The sequence below is a fragment of the Scomber japonicus genome, chromosome 1 (genome assembly GCF_027409825.1).
Source record: "Scomber japonicus isolate fScoJap1 chromosome 1, fScoJap1.pri, whole genome shotgun sequence".
Lineage (NCBI taxonomy): Eukaryota > Metazoa > Chordata > Actinopteri > Scombriformes > Scombridae > Scomber > Scomber japonicus.
In genome coordinates this window covers 10,316,279-10,333,509 of record NC_070578.1, presented here as the reverse complement: position 1 = coordinate 10,333,509, position 17,231 = coordinate 10,316,279, and the positions used below count along the sequence as shown (strand labels likewise).

The following is a 17,231-nucleotide window of genomic DNA, read 5'->3' as shown; positions in this document are numbered from 1 at the left end:
ATATGTTGGACAAATATTTGCTCACTTCCTGGGTGTGCAGACCTACAGGCCACTATTGATATCAATCTTATCAAGACTTCTGCAAATGAATCCAAATGAAAAGAAGTCCCATTGTTGGGAATCCAGGACTGCTGATGATGTTCAGTTGACTCTAACCTTTGACCGGTCTGCTTTTTGACTTATTTGACTGTGAAGCTTTGACATGTTCAGTTTATGTTTATACCAGAAAAGCTGGAGAGTTATCATGAGCTGTGATAGCCACTCTTGCACAACACACTGAGGAACCTACAGAAATATTAGGTCAAACTGAAATAAACAGCATTTTTATCTGCTACAGCACATATATCTGCTCTGTAAATCATTTGTCCTGTGTCCTCCTTTGAGAAAGAAATCTGAAACCCAAAGAGAGAAATTGGTTTCACAATGGCGCCCCCTGGTTTTGCATTAAATTGGTGGAAAACCGATACTGGAGACCTCATTTCGCAGCTTTAATATGCAAATCGGTTAAATAAACGCAAAGCCAGTCAGGAGTTAATATTCACATTTCTCTTCATCTTCACTGAATTCTTGCTTTCTCGCTGCCTGGGCACAATTAAAAATATCTACCATTCAAATAGTAATAAAAGGTTAACTATTTTTTCTGAAATCACTAACACAGGTATTAATCAGAGTGAATTCTCAAGAAAATTACAGCATCCTCAAATCCCATTAAGATAAGTTAAATTAACCTTTTTAGAGAAAGGGAAATTCGCATTTGAGCTATTGTGAAAAGAACATGTCTTTAGAATAACTACTGTAATTAACCTAAAGAGCAGAAATAGTTGTGTGTGTGAAAGTGTGGCCAGTGTTGCATACAAATGACTTTCACAGTAAAATGTCAAGTAAATGAATACTGTCTGTTTTTGAGATGTATAATCTTGCCCTTTTCCTCAAGATGTAGGAATGTGAGTGAAGCTACAGGAAACATGAACTATTCTGGTGACCACAAGGAAAAGTGCAATCCTGATACAACTCAATAGTTTTAGTACTGAATTGTGTTAAATAATTTATGCCTTTTTTCTATTTCAAATTATACAATGAAAAAAAAAGGACAGATGGAAAAACCTGCATAAATGAATGGAGAAATGTAACACATGCAGATTCTGCTAATAAGTGAGGGGTCACTTAAGGGTTTGATGAGCATGAAAATTATGTGAGTCATATGCTGTGACCTTCACAGTCTCCAGAACTCACTCAGTTAAACAAATGAGGGAATAACTTTTGGAAGAACCCTCTGGTAGAGTTACACAGACTTGCTTGTTGTGTTAGTTTTTCCCTTAATATGTCCCATATCTGCATGGTAAAATGAAAGAGGCAAAAGTCAACACATATAAAACTTTATAGAGGTTTATGTGTCCAATTCCACCAACTAAAACCATGAAAACCACCCTCTGCAGTGGCATTAGCATTAAGAAGTAATTTTATGGAGCAGCACAGTTAAAATGCCTAAATGGGCACCAAAATTTCACTTCCCTTCAGCTGTGCATAAACACCTCCTCAGCTGTACCACTCTACACATCTGGTTCAAGATTGTTAGTTTGGAGCCATGAAATTTCTAAATCCTCCAATAATAATGGCCTTTGCTTACATTCAAGCCTCTGCTGGTTTTAAAAGTCATGTTTTTTTTAATGCTACACAGCTGCCTTTCTAACCTCTCTCCTCACATGTCAAACACAGAGGGCGAGGAAGACTACGACGACCTGGCAGATGCTGTGCGGCTCGTGAAGGAGGTGATCGCCGCGGTCGATTGCAAGGTGAACGAGCACGACAAGAGGCGCCGACTGAAGGAATTTCACAGCCGCATGGACAGCAAGTCCATTATGATGATGAAGAGCGGTCAGATTTTTGCCAAGGAGGATCTGCTGAGGAGGAGGCTGATCCACGACGGAGCGCTGCAACTGAAGAACAGCCAGGGGAGACAAAAGGGTGAAGACATGCTTTACTGCTCTCTGTCTCATATCATTAACCCTCATGAAAGTTTGGCAACGTGGAAATACGCCAATGTATTTTAACTTTTCACTCATCCACAACTCCCCCTCCTCATCTGTTATTCCTTCAGATGTCCACGCTTTGCTCCTATCAGACATCTTCGTCTTCCTCCAAGAGAAGGACCAGAAATATGTCTTCGCCATGCTGGTAGGTTCATTATGTCTGTTTCTCACTCTGTTCTTCACCCTCCCTCCCTTCCTCCCTTCTGCTGCTCCCCGCATGTTCCCTCCATTCAATAATAAAGATCTTATGAGCAAGGCCAGAGATGTTGTTGTCATATTTTCCTATCCCACTGTTGTTGCTGTTTGCATTAGCTGCCCTGCTTAGCGGTCCCATTGTGTAATATCGCCTGCCTGTAGGTAGCTAGTGAGCTGCACCTAATAAAGCTGTTGTGGCCCCGGGCATCTAACTCAACTGTGATAAATCATATAGGTTTGAGTAGTTTTTTCCATGTTTATAGGACTCAGTTTCATGTTATGGCACACAAACACACACACACACACACACACACACACACACACACACACACACACACACACACACACACACACAGACTGAGTTGGGGGAATGAAAACAGAGGCAGGCCTGTGGGATAATAATCACATCCATCATTAAAAAAGGGCTTGGCATGTCTCAGTTGATGTTGTTGACATTAAAAAGAGGAATAACATGTGGTTCTAAATGGAAGACAGCCATGTGAACCGCGCTGAGTTTTGGGCAGAATAAGCATCAATTCTGAAGATCCCCCAACCTGATGCGCTGGATGGTTTGTTTCACAGAAACCATCTACGAAGTCGTCCTTGGAAACTAGAAAACAGCAAGCGCTTTCAAAAAAAATACTTGGCAGCTGATTGGATGAACCATCTGTCTATTATAGTTTTACCTTGTAAGGCAGTTGGATTTGCGAGATCAAACGAGAATCCTCAAAGAACACTTAATGGTCTGAACTGCCTGTGGTTTGGACACAAGCGCATATCCAGCAAGTCCAGCTGCTCTCAAGGTAAAGCTTCACCATCAGGACAAACAGCCAAGAGTGATGAGGTCAGAGGTCACAGCAGCTGGACAAATGACCATATTTCTGTTGAAGTTACTATAACACGATAAACAGAATCATAACTTGATTCTCTTGTTTGCTTATAGCACAATAGGAAGACAGACTTTGGGGAAAAAATTAATCTTAACATGTCTTTTAGACCTCAGACAAGATTGTAGGAAAAACATTGCGGTTGCATTTTCAGAGTTTCACTGGATAGAGCAGAGATGAAACAGCGGTTTGTGGTGTTTGCAGCCTTAATGATGCAGAGCTGCTGAGGCTGTAGAAGTCAGCTGATTCCCATGTGAATGATAACATTAACCAGACTCTGATTTTGTCTCCTTCTTTCCCCTCATTCCACATCTTTCTCATTCCTCCCTTTCCCTCACCCATCTCCTCACTCCTCATCTAATCTTTTTTACCTTTTATCTATCCTTTCTGTCTTGGCTGGACTCGCATCTGCCCCCTTTTTTTTATCCCCCTGCTTTCCTTTTCCAATATCTCCTCCTCCTGTAATCATCCTTCTTTTCCTCTCCCATTGTCTTTCTGCTCTGCTTCAACCCACCCTTCTTCCTGACCTGCGCGTCCTCCATTTGTCTTCCCTCCCTCCCTCTCTCCCTCCTTGACCCTCCCACTATCATCTCTTTTGCCTCGCCTTTCATTCCCCTCCCTTGTCGCCTCCATCAATCCCTTCTCTCCCTCTTCCTCCTCCTCTCCCTGTAGGACCAGCGCTCCACTGTTCTCTCCCTCCAGAAGCTGATTGTTCGGGAGGTCGCGAACGAAGAGCGCGGCCTCTTCCTCATCACAGCAGGCATTGAGAAACCGGAGATGATGGAGGTCCTGGCCAGCTCGAAGGACGAGCGCAACACCTGGATGCAGCTCATCCAAGAAGCCATGCAGTCTTTGTAAGTATGGTTAATTTATGTGCTTAATTATAGGTTTTTACTTATAATTACACACCACCAGGATTTTTAAAACATTTAAATCCCACATTCAAAGAGAAGATCTTGCTGAACTTTCACTTTTGCAGAGCAATATCTCTACATTTAAGCCTATCTCCTCAAACCTCACCCCCTGACCTAACCCCCTAACCTCTATGTCAACACAGACTCAGCTTTCTCAGTGCTTTGTGTTCAGGGCTGGCCTCTTAGAGTTTACCTACAGTATATCTGGGTTGTAACCCGGGAGTTAGACCCAGCCCAGTCCTTTAGAAAGTAATGTACGGTAAGCTGTGACAGAGCACTATGCTGTCAGGAGGATTAGCACTTCCCTACCTGGGATGGGATGTACTCAGGGACAGTCTAATGCTGGATTGGCTTCAAGGGCAGCTCACTATAAGCAGAGGATTATTTGACTGCAGCCAGCGGGAAGGAGATAGATTTAGTACTCGGCCTCTCTCTGTCTCTCTCTCTCTCTCTCTCTCTCTCTCTCTCTCTCTCTCTCTCTCTCTCTCTCTCTCTCTCTCTCTCCCTCTCCCTCTCCTTCTCCCTCTCTTTCTCTTTCTCTTTCTCTCCTTCTCCCTCTCTCTTTATCTGACTTCTGTCAAACTAAAAGATTGAGATCAAGCTATTGGCAGGAACAGGGATGATGAAAACAAACCCAGTTTTCTACTGATGCTCCAGCTGTCTTTTCCACCTAAAACATCATATCCATCACATTTGTAGACTTGTCTATCTCAGTCTGTTCAGTAGATACAGGACAACATTGACACTCTCAGGTTTAAGGTTTTTAATCCCTATAGAGTCAAAGTGGTATTAATGCTGTAAGTAATGGTTGTAGACAGAATTGAACAAAGTATCAATGAATTTGATATTTTAGTTTGTTTAAAGCCATTGTTTAGTCTATAAATATATAAATAAATATATATATATATATATATATAAAATATATTTTATAAGAAAATAATATTTTAGAAGCTGAAATCTTGAATTGTTTTATGCATTTTACTGACTTAATAAATGATTAAGATCTATGGCCATTTGTTTTTGTGTCCACTAATTCATTAATCATCCAATTGTTTCAGCAGTGGTTGTAGATGTACACATAGATATTGTAGATGGTGTAGTACTAGTAGTATGCTTTATTTTTTATTATTTACTAAATGTAAAACTTCATGTTTGTTTGTTTTCTTGGTTGGACAGGGAGAAGGATGAGGATGAAGGGATTCCCAGTGAGACGGAGGATGACAAGAGACAACTGGAGACTAAAGCCAAAGAGATGAGAGGTAAGAAAGATGTGTTTGGTGTGTGTGTGTGTGTGTGTGTGTGTGTGTGTGTGTGTGTGTGTGTGTGTGTGTGTAAATTCAACTATCACAAAATGTTTTCTGTTTTCTGTCTTCAGTATTCACATGCAGTGTTTTCAATTTTCTCTTGTCCTTTCTGTCTGTCCCCCTCATTGTCTTCTTCCTCGCCTGTCTCCTCTTCTTCTGTCACTCTGTCACTGTTGGTCAGATATGTTGAGACAGAAGGATACTGAGATCATGTCCCTGCTGGAGGAGAAGGTACGGCTCTTCAGGGGAATGTGGGAGGGCTTGAACTCAGGCGAGGAGCCTTGCAGGCAGGTTGAGCCTTTCTTCAGATCAGCCAGCGGCCTGGAGCCGCCTAGGGGAGCGTCCATCATGAAGGATGCCCTACAGGAAGGTAAGCTAGAGTAAAAGAAGGTTGATAATGTATGTGCATGTTTTCATCTGTCATTCTTAACTATAAACTACAATGACTTGATTTGTGTGAAAGGAGAGAAAAACATGCACTCAACACAGTTTCTTCCTTCAGCTCCTACAATTGTCACACAAGCTATACCATACATAAGGTATAATAAGGTTGGGGTTGTACACACATTTGTTGGACTATTACCTGATAAAAGGTTCTTGTTCCATGGAAGTATGAAGTATTCTCTATATTAGAAGACACAACACTAAGGCCAAAAATCCCTGTTAATGTATTGTACCTTGTTTTTCATCGCGCCATCAACTGGAGACATTAAATTAAACCTCTAAAACAAGCAGTGGTTGAAATTTTAGTGTTATAGAGTTATTTTGACTTGTTAAGCTGGACCTAAATGTTAATGATGGCTCTGTTATGTTTATGTATCCCAGAAAGCCACAGCATGTGCAATAGCAGAATGTAAGAACACATCATGTAATTGGCTTAGGGTCTGCATCTCAACCCACCAGCAGAAGTTTAAGGGAGAGAGTGTTTGTGTTTTGGGATGATCTAAAGAGAGCGTATAGAAAACTTATAAGGAATCAGAGTGTGTTTTAGATTTTTATTTCAGCTCAGCTTGGTACGTTGGCAACCATGGTCATCAAATGTGTATGAGAATAAAGCAGCACTCTGTTGTGACAGAGAGAATGAAAAGGGGAGAGAGAGAGACAGACAGAAAGCACATCACATTCTCTGCACAAAAAAGTTAACTCAAAATGTAAACATAGTCCATAACAGGGTTGTCTGAAAGATATTTCTGTATTTCAAGCTGCTGTGTGACAAATAGTATTCATAAGTTACAGAAGGTTTTTTTTGAGACATAAAACTCAATTTCACTAGCTTCCAGAGTCATTTGAGGTGTTTTATTTCTTTCTTCTTTTTTGTGATTGTGAAAGAGGTGGAATGATTTTCTACCTCATTTCATTATTTAACATTTCTAAACAGTCCCAGAATAAAAATTAATTTGTGTTGGAAACAAGTGAAATGATCTCAAGTAGCTGGAATAGAAAAACACTGTTTTAGTTAGAACACTTTTTTATCATCTTCTGGTCTTTTAAAGAAGACATAGAAACTATTTTTGAGTGAAAAGTTGCAAAAATCAGCATGGTACATTATTGTCACATACACTGCAGTGTTGTGTGATTATATGCTAATATTAACACCACTTTTACATAGACTACATAAATAAGGCAGTCCTTGAATTGAAACAAATTGTTCTTGATTTTAGCCACTAAAAGAGCTGATTTAATGTAGAGGTCAGAGCTGAGAGCTACATGACATCAGGACATGTAAGGAAGACTGAGAGACCACACACACATTTAGCTCTTACTGATTCCTGAGTACTGCTGCAGGCAGCCACTGTTCCAAGAAAAGGTCTAGCCGGTCACAAAATACTGGGAACCATAGTTTGCAGGTTTAGTAGTTGACATTCAGTGAAGAATTTATGCAGCTCTACTGCAGTCTAAGATGTATGTAACTTCCATAATGGTGTTCACTTTTTAAATTACACAGAAAGGTTTAGCTGGTATTACAGAATGTATTTCTCACCTCTTCCTTCTATAGCCTGGGGTGAAAATTGTTCTCATTTGATATGTGAATTGGAAACAGTAATGTCATTTTTTCTACTGAGGTTATTGTGTTTTAGTCTGAGTTCACATCCACCGGCTGCAGCTTAATTTCTCCTTATTTTCTCTGGAAAGGTCATAGTGCTGTGTGATCTACATATGCATATGGTTGCATATGGCTATCAATGCTGTGTAGGTTGATTTAGAGTTAGATAGTAAAGATATTTAAACTTTTATTAAAAAAGCTCGGCAGTTCAAACAGGCTGTCAATAGTTGCTAAGCAACAGCAGCAGGTTGAAAGCAGAGGTGACTGGTAGAATTCATGAGTGCAGAGCTGAACTGTAACACAGTTAGCTAGGATAATTCACTTACTGACCTGCACATTGATATTTGCCTCTCCATGTGTGTGTTTGTGTGTGTGCGTGACAGTGGAAACATTACAGGCACTGGTGAATGGCAGCCTGGGCGGCGCGATGGCCAGTGTCCAGGAGGGAGGAGGAGCGGGACCTGTGTGTTTGCCCCGTCGGGCTGAGACCTTCGGAGGCTTCGACAGTCACCAGATGCACAGCAGTAAGAGTAAGAATCTGCTGCTCTGGATTCATGTTGATGTTTTTGCAGAGAGATGGCGCCTATAAAATTCAAAGATACCGAACACCCACCTGCTGGTCCAGATAACTGCATAGGCTCAGTGACTGGACTGCAAATGTGTGCAATCCCATTAATAAAAGTAAAAACACTTTTCATCCTAAAACAGACTTTTGGTGGTCACATAACAGTATAACACCCAGGACTTCCCACAATGCCTCTGTTCAGCGCAGTTAGATAAAACATTAGAGAAAGACTTGGATAGCCAAGCTGATGCTTCCTGAGGGAGATGTGGCCTGCAGCGATACGTCTGAACTGGAGGCTTGCAAGCTCAGAGAAGGACTCTTTTGACAGTGTGGCAGATAGTCAGCCACAAGAGGTCCAGACTTTTATATCAATAGCAGGACCTCAAGAAGTGATGTAAAAGAACAACGTGATATTTCTAAAACTGTATTTAAACCATATGTAGTTCATCAAAACTAATATAAATACTGGAGACATTATGAAAACTAACTAGTGTGAGTTTTGAGTAGGTTAGATATTAACTATAATATATTAGTTGTTTAAATAGGGTTAAAAAGTTAAAGGATGATATTCTGAGGATGTTGAGGAGATTGTGTGTGTGTGTGTGTGTGTGTGTGTGTGTGTGTGTGTGCATGCGTGCAAAGGCACAAAAAATAGTAGCATAAATAAATGAATACACAAAGAGGTTTGCATTATTTCCAGATGAGGTATCACATTTTACAAAAAGCTTTTTGTCTGCCAGCTGATGGGGAACATTAATGTGATGCTAGCCCATCTTATTTGTAAGTCTTGTGTGCTTTTCACTGAACTGTAGAGCTGATAATACATTTTGTAGACATTGTTATCATCAGCCTGCATAAAATTTAAATCATGATCATTTGAATCTGGGGTTGTTTGTTCTTGTTTGTTTTTGAGGGTGTTAGCTGGCCCAATGATGACCAGCTGGAGGCTGCAGTCCTCACACCTCTTGACTGATCACTATGTCGCTGGTGCTAATCAACAGTTATACCCCCACCACTTAAAAATCATTAAATAATAAAGACGGCATTCTTCTGTACCTATTCATTTCAGCCACTCATATAGAATCTACTTGGCCACTTCTGATACCAAATCCTGTTGCCCATATTAAGAATTGTACTGGACACCTGTTGACATCTACTGTATGTCTGCAAAAGAGCTGAACAGAAAATACAACTTATTATGAATATCTTATAATATCATAATTTTTATCACTGTGCGCTAAATATTAAATGTCCCAGTTCTGAGTATGTGATATGATTGTATATTTTCCATATCACTGTGCCTTGTTCTCATATTCTCTGTTCTTGAACACAGACTCTTTGCCGCCTCTTTTATTTCCTCTCCTGTGGTTTCCCCTTCATGTCAGGTGGAGACAAAGACGAGAGCGAAGATACGATGGGAGATCTGCGCAGGACGGAGTCCGACAGTGTTTTAAAGAAGGTCGGTATCTCAGCAGCCAATTATTCTTGACTCCAAAGCCGCTATGCCTCCACGCCACAATGAGAACCCGAGGCTATTTGTTGCATTTGTCCTCCAACATTAACAATACCATTAAGATGAATTTAGCCAGGTTTTGTTTTGCTTCGGCAAATTAGCCTCTTGGCTCTTCATGTCAGGTCCTGTTGCTAATGGTAACAATCAGTTGTATAAGAATTCAATAGTAGATGAAAATGAATGAACCGCCTTAAGGTGCTGCTATTGTAGTTCTGCACTTGATGCTAGCCTTTGTAGCCATTGATCCTACATCTTGCAGCTGGACTCCACATAATTGTTTCTTAAATGTTTTAGTGGAGCAGAGGTGCTGCAGTATGTTGTTAATCAAAGGCATGTTTTTTTGTCTTTAAACCAAGCAGTTACCAGGTCATTACTTCTAAATTAAACCAACTGAACAAAAGAGTAGCACTTGATGAACATTGCATACTGGGCATGAAGCCAAATTTCAGAGACAATTCAGCAGTAACCAAAGTGAATGTGTGCAGAAATGAGGATGATCATTGAATACATAATCCACAATTTATTTAAGCATTCAATTTTCTACTATATCCACATTAGTTTAACAGTTTTCTTGTAAACATAGTCGTTTTTTGAAATGTTTAACCCGTAAGCTGTACAAGTCTTACATAATCACTTCCAGATTTGCACAGCACGCCCACATGTGCAGCTATAATCACACTCACACAGCCATGAAGTCTGTACAGTATACATCCTCATAGATTGTACACAAACAGTAACATACACACAAACACACTCTAGCAGATGTGTTCTGGTTGTACAGTACTGAGTGTGTGTGTGTGTGTTTGTGTGCAGGGAGGAAACGCCAACCTGCTGCTGCTGCTGAAGAGGAACAGTGAGGTAACAGACTGACTTCCTGTCTCTAACTCAATCAGAGCTGCTGTTTACATGGAAACTGTTTCAGCTCTGTGTTAACATCATTGCTATCAGCATCACGGCTTGATCAGTAACCATAGCAGTAGCAGGGTAGGAGTGGCAGTGATGTAGATGTTGGTAATCGTACTATTAGATATAAGTAGCATGACCCAGATCATGTCAATAAAGAATGAAAGGAGCACAATGGAGACTGTTAAAACCACATTCATGCCACAGTAATATTCTAAAGACCACCTATAACACTTTGTGAACAGCTGAAAAACAGCATTAAATTGATGCCATCTCTATCATTAAAGCAACTGTGACACTTTACAGAGCAACTCTCAGCTCATTGTTTTCTGGCCCACAATTGAACTGTTCTGGTTAATTTCACTATCATTACAGTGTTGTTTTTGGCCACAGCTGTAAAACAAACTGTCTGCTTTCAGCTTTTAAAGAAGATTGTAAATGATGTAATAACATGTTCTGATTTACATACACTGGTCAAACATAATTCTGGTTTACTGAACTAAATATGAGGTACAGTATATGTAAAAACATTGGCAGTTATCTGCACAAGATGCTGGCATTGCACTATCAAAAACATTATCGAAATCCATACATACTGCAGTTCCCAGTGAACATTAATTGGAACGTTTTGCATCTCAGTTAGCATTGATGGCTCTGTAGTCCTTTTTTTTCGGTCTTTGAACAGAGAAAAAGTCACATCACTGTAAACTAAAGTCTAATTATTGAATGTTGGCTTTGTCTAAGACTCTACTGATAAATCCGTATTACATGCAATCTACTGCTAATGCTTATTAAAAGAAAAAGTCAAATTTAAAGTGCTGCACTATCACCATCCGTTGTTTGTTTTAACAAAGGAAGTCACATGCAGCAAGAAGCCAAGCAACAAACACTTTTCTCCATGCAGCTCAATAGGACTAAAATAGTTTGTCCTGTAGAATTGTTAGTATGCATGTTTGTATCTATTGTATCTATTTAAGAGTATATTTTGAGATTATAAGATATTCAGTGGTCTCTCTTTTCCAACAGCAGGTCCTCAACAGTGTATCCAATCTGCATCTGCTGCTCAGCAGTCTGCAGGTAAGATGGCTTCCATACAGTGCATCTATGTGCTCCAGATCAGAAATGAAATGATGCAGCTTTGTGAAACTTGAAACATCACTTATTTGAAACCTAAAGGGGAACAGCAATGTGTCTGACCTGTCTCTCTGCTCCTGTATCTCCCAGGCGGTGGTGGTTCAGCAGGACAGTTTCATAGAGGACCAGCGGCAGGCCCTGAATGAGCGCTCATCCTCCTGCACGTCTTTATCGCGGCCGTCCTCACGGCCCAGCTCTCTGATTGAACAGGAGAAGCAGCGCAGCCTGGAGAAGCAGCGGCAGGAGCTGGCATCCCTGCAGAGACAGCAGTCAGCTCATGCTGAGGAGAAGAGAAGAAGGGAGAAGGACTGGGAGATCAGGGAACAGCACCTGGCTGAGAAGGAGGTGCAGGTGCACGTACAGGTACTGTCGCATCATTTTCTACCAGTGCTGTCTATTATTAATATCTCTCTATGAAAGATATTCTTAGAAAGTAAATCTTTGCCAAGAGGGGTGATAGAATATTCTTTTACAGTGATTTAACCTGTACTGTATTTTATGTGATAAATTACAATGTAGCCTTGTGAAAAATCAGAGGTTCTGCAGTGCTTAGTAGTAATGGAAGACTACCTTCATATATACACCTCTGACTGAAAAACAATACTTACATGTCCATACTCACACTGAAAATGTAATCATTCATTCTGTTAATATTGGTGTGATGAGGGACAAAATCCACAGTCCTCATACTGTGAAGAAATACAGTTAATTCCAAAGTTAATATGAAAAGTTAATGAGTCTTCAGCAGTTGATTCAATTAAGTGAGAATCTTTTAAAGTTACCATCCGTTCAGTACAGAGTTCCCCTGACTAGTGTTTAAAGACAGACTTGAAAAATTGTGAACCTTTCTTTTCAGTTTACTTTCACAGAGAACGAAGCTGTCAGGTTAAACTAAGGAGGGTGGAAAGTAATTGCAGTAGTGTCAGAAAGTGATTGCTGGTTAAAGATTTAGTTTAAAGAGAGCTTACTAAGCTTAAATAGGGTGCATAGATTGAAAGGATGGTTTGAAATGAACTGGAAAACAAAAGGCAGAAGCCTTCTAGGCTACAACCTCAAAACTGTTTAGTTGTTGATTTTCATAAAAAGAGGCTCACTAATATTGTAGAAAGACATATGAACTAACACTAAATTATTCACTCATCATTGTTAAGCTCTGGGCTTCCTAGTTTCTCTTTTTTTTGTGTGTTTTCTTGAGTCTTTTCTTCAAGCAAAGATATTAAAAAAGGGCAGATATAAGAAAAGGAACAGCTGAAATGATAAGGCACAATTTCAGACAGTAGAAACATTTCTATTCACAGTACAGTATAAATCACTGTATTGCTCAATACTATTTCAAGTTTATTTTTAAATATTGAACAATAGCAGTCCCAAATAGTCTGAACACCCTCCCTGTGCCCAATATGAATGATGATGATTGCATCATTGTGTTATTGTAACATTTCAATAAATCAATCGATGAACCTGCCAACCACTGCAGGAGGAGGACATCTCAAAGCGGCACAAAGAACTGGACGAGGAGAAGCGGGAGCTGATGAGCAAGAAAGAGGAATACCAGAGAGATTTGGAGAGGCTCAGAGACGCCCAGAGGAAGCTGGAGAGGGACAGGGAGGCCGTGCAGCGGCAACTCGAGAAGATGGAGGAGCTCCGTCTGGCAGAGGTGAGCGGGGACACCTTAAAAAAGATAACAGTGATAAAAAATGATAACATGCTTTGTCGCTCCCTGCAGGGAAACAGCCTCTTCTGTTGTCCTCTCAGCGACAGGGTGACACTCTGTTAGCTGCTAGGGAATCAGTGTTTTGCTCAATGACTCTTCAGCAGGAGTGATGTTTATGGATGCTTACACTGGGTGCTTGAACCCGGGTGCTCTCCAAAGTGAATCCTAAAAAGCTCTTGTGCTTCAGTAACTATCAAACAATGTTGCATTCTACTCCAAACAGCAGAGTTATATTTCCAGTGTTTCTATGCCAACAGGCGTATATGCACATAAACATTTTTCATGTTAGATTCTTTACTGGAGACATCTTTTATTCAACTCCAGCTTTCACAACATCTGTGCTATTAAGTCTGTCTGACCTCCCTCTTTGACTTTCAGCGGACTCCCTCTACGACGTCGGATGAATCCCAGTTCCCCGGCAGCTCCCAGTCTCTGGAGGTGGACCCACTGGAGCTCTCCTCCTCCTCTTCCTCCTCCCTGCCGAGGCTGCAGCCCCAGCGGCCCAAGCCCAAAGGGAAAGGCCTCAATCCCTTTACCTCATCTTCCACCAACCTCAAGGGCAGCGAAGCTAACAACCAGATCTCAAAGAGCCTGCTGCAGCTGGCCAAGAACAAGAACAAAGACAGCAAGGAGAAGAAGAAGAAGAAGGGCAAAGGAGGGAGCGTACAGACTGCAGGTAAAGAATGGTGAAGGGGAGGAATGGACAGATTTACATGTAGGTTAATTATTCACAGCCACACAGTGAGTCAGAAGGTTGGGGTTTAGTATTTTTCTTTATCAAGGACACTTAGGACTCTTTATCAAGATCAGACCCATGACATTAGAGAAAGGAGATGTATATGTAGGTAGGTAGATAAATGGATGGAGGATGTAACTTGATGACTATAAGGGGGGATTGATGAAGTAATGTTTAAAGCTGGAGTGCCAGACTTCTACATATGAATGGAAGTCTGTTACATTCAAGTCAAACAAGTTCACACAATGCTGATTAAGCTCCTCACCGTCACGTACATTTCAGAGTTTTAAATCTCAAGTAGGTTTTTTTTTTCTGAAGTAGCCAGATAAAACTCATGAAATTATTATTGAATTTCCAATCAAGCATTTTTTCTCCTCTGAAGACACAGAGAAATCACTATTCATCATCATTTGTTACTAAATGACTCTCATATTCAACAATTGTGTAAAAGTATTACCCTTCATAGTCTATTTGCTTTGTCATGGTTGTGCATTATGTTGATGTAGGTATTTTAAAATGTCAGTTTGCATGGTAACACAAATCTAATTTGCTGTAGATTCACCTCTACTGTGCAGCAGTCTGTGCTGGCTCTCAGCACCTCATATTTTCTTGTATCCTGTGACTCTTAAGCCTATTATGTATCAATAATAAAAGCAGTCAAAAACTTTTAGGAGCTGAAACACCCTACAGTATTTAAATCATATAATGGTAGATTATACGATTATAAATATATATCTTAAGCAATGTGATGTTCCTTTCTTACTGTAAATTCAATATGTTGAGGATTCGGTCTGAGTAAGACTTTTTCTGATATTTTACTGACTAAATGATTAATAGAATAGTTGTTAGTCTGTAACAATGTGACAGTGAACAATGGAAAATAATCAAGTAAATAGTGATAATCCTACTCAGTGCAGAAGCTAAAAGTCAGTATCCATATACTAATAGATTATTGAGTTATTATTGCTAAAGTGTAAATGAGTAAGCAACTATTATACTGTTGTAGTTGATTAGAAATGAAGCATTTAAGTGTACAACTACATTTGATTGTGACATGAAATGTATAGATTAAGACGCTCAGTGGTGGATCCAATTACTGAGAGTTGAATCTGAAGATGAATGTGAAGCAGGGAGATTCTGCTCACTATACCTGCTTGGAAAATAAATGTTACAACAAATCAGCGATCTCTTCTATAGAGAATCATTTCCTGTGACAGTGATGCTGACTCCTCTCTCCTCTCTCTCTCTCTCTCTCTCTCTCTCTCCTGCCAGACCCCTCACACCTCCCAGAGCCTCCTATGGATGGAGAGATCTTCTTCTGCTGAGACAAGTGGCTCCCTTTTCCTCCTCCTCATCCTTTTAGACCCATCACGCCTATTTGACTTCCAGAGGATTTATTGTGTTACTGCCAAGTAGTAACACAATAAAGAGACTTTTACATAGCTGATTGTAATGTAGAGCAATTTAACAATACATGCAAAAAATAAAAAAGACAAAAAATGTATGTTCAGTTCAGAATGGCACCACTGCTTTTAGTTTCTGGAAAATAGATTTTCAGTGGATCTGTTTTGGTGTGCAAGTAGGCATACTTGCACTATATAAAAAAGAAGGAATGTGGAATGGCAGTGCACTTTGATGTATTGTCTGTCCAAAAACTCTGTTTCCTTTTCCAAAGATGTGGTTAAAATTTCTTCATCCTTAAGAATTGTACATTTCTTGACATCTCAGTATCAGATTGAAAGCATTTCACAGCGGATTGCCTCACAAGCTCCACCAAGTATGTCACGGGCTTCACTGCCTCCCTGTTTCCATGTTTGTTATGGCCCCAGCTAGCCCCCCTTTTCAGCCGTCAGTCTCACACAAACAGACCGTTTCAACCAGAAATATGTTAATTTACAGATGCGGGGTCCTGTCCATGTGACCGCACACAAATAGATATATCCAAATGCTACATGGAAACAGATAAGAATGTCAACAAACTCCTATGTGGCACTGGAAACGCCTCACTCGGAAACATTTTTATTGACAATTAACAGGAGACTGAAACCACAGAATAAAATCTGCCAAATCAATAGTGTCCTATCAACATTTCCTAATGGAAAAAGTCAAGTGCTGTCAGTTTTTGTTCCAGCATTTCAATCCAAACTGCTACTGTGTTTATCCACATTAGGAGAAAATTGTTGCCAGGCATTCCTTCACTCACCATTTGAAAAGCAGATGTGATTACGTCTGCTAATTTAGTCTCCAGTTTGTAAGCAAAATGGAATTGGCACATGATAACTTGACTAATCTTGTATAAGGACTTAATGCCATCAATCATGTTCCTTGGCTTTAAAATGATCTGAATTATGGATATCTCAATTTTGGAGTGAAACTCTTCAAAATGTATGTGCCTATTTCCCACATTGTACAGTAATGAAAAGATTGAGACATATCGGCCTGTGTCTAATGGCTCAATTCATATCCTTCAGTGTGTTTTAGAGCCTTGGTTGGATATTAGTTTGATCCCCGCTTTATCTGCCTGTCACTGGGCTTTTATGCAGCCCTCGTCGTTCATCTGAGCGAGGCTTTCCTTCGTTTTTTTAATTGCATGTAACTCTGCAGGTAGCATACTAATGGCTTCTGTGTGGTAAAGAGTTCAGCGTTCTCCTTTCAACCTCCCTCTTTCATTTCAGATAATAGACTCAGTTAATGTACACGGCTGATGGTTTTTGGAAATAGAGGTTGTTAATTTAGGGACAAAAGAGGCTGGTTAGAGAAAAGGAGAAAGGACATGAACTAAAAACACAGAATGATGTTATGTGTCCCCCGTTTAGATGCTTAATGACCAAACCGTACCGCCTGAGTATCTGATCATTTCAATTAATCGACATTTATCAATGTTGTTGAGCACTTTGGTTGTAATGTGTTTGCATTTTTGTTTTTTTTTTTCTTTTTTTGTTTTTGTTATCAGTGTGAGATATCAATCAAGTGGATCTTTGTTTTCAGTTTTTTTTAATTGGGGGCACAGACGCTGGTGAAGAGCAACAATGATCCAAAGCAAGATTGTTCACGATGTGTTGAATCACATCAAAGGTGCTGCGGTTCCACTTTGTTAGCGTGGCCGGTAACTTTTATATGTTTGCAGTGTGACCTGTCTTTTAGTTTTTAAGCCTGTGGTTTAGTCCCACCGAGGCCACACATCTACCTGCTGGACAGGTAGTAAACAAACAGAGGAAGTTAAAAAAAAAAAGAAAGAAAAAAGAAGCCCTTTCCTGATGAATTACAGAGCAGCGTCACTGAACTGCTTCCT

At 40.1% G+C, this 17,231-nt stretch overlaps 1 protein-coding gene across 2 annotated transcripts in view; it reads left to right on the top strand.

The window, feature by feature from the left end:
* Positions 1-15,879, top strand: part of LOC128356189 (A-kinase anchor protein 13-like) — a 96,168-nt gene extending 80,289 nt beyond the window's left edge. Inside the window, exons 27-40 of one of the 2 annotated variants that reach the window (XM_053316665.1) lie at positions 1,717-1,965; positions 2,099-2,175; positions 3,785-3,966; positions 5,203-5,285; positions 5,512-5,700; positions 7,758-7,904; positions 9,325-9,398; positions 9,819-9,923; positions 10,266-10,310; positions 11,382-11,432; positions 11,580-11,852; positions 12,967-13,146; positions 13,582-13,879; positions 15,212-15,879. In XM_053316665.1, the coding sequence (XP_053172640.1) occupies positions 1,717-1,965; positions 2,099-2,175; positions 3,785-3,966; positions 5,203-5,285; positions 5,512-5,700; positions 7,758-7,904; positions 9,325-9,398; positions 9,819-9,923; positions 10,266-10,310; positions 11,382-11,432; positions 11,580-11,852; positions 12,967-13,146; positions 13,582-13,879; positions 15,212-15,264 (2,006 nt within the window). In that variant the 3' untranslated portion in view covers positions 15,265-15,879. The remainder of the gene's footprint in view (positions 1-1,716; positions 1,966-2,098; positions 2,176-3,784; positions 3,967-5,202; positions 5,286-5,511; positions 5,701-7,757; positions 7,905-9,324; positions 9,399-9,818; positions 9,924-10,265; positions 10,311-11,381; positions 11,433-11,579; positions 11,853-12,966; positions 13,147-13,581; positions 13,880-15,211) is intronic. The other variant, XM_053316673.1, reaches the window with a different exon arrangement.
* Positions 15,880-17,231: the final 1,352 nt, after the last annotated feature.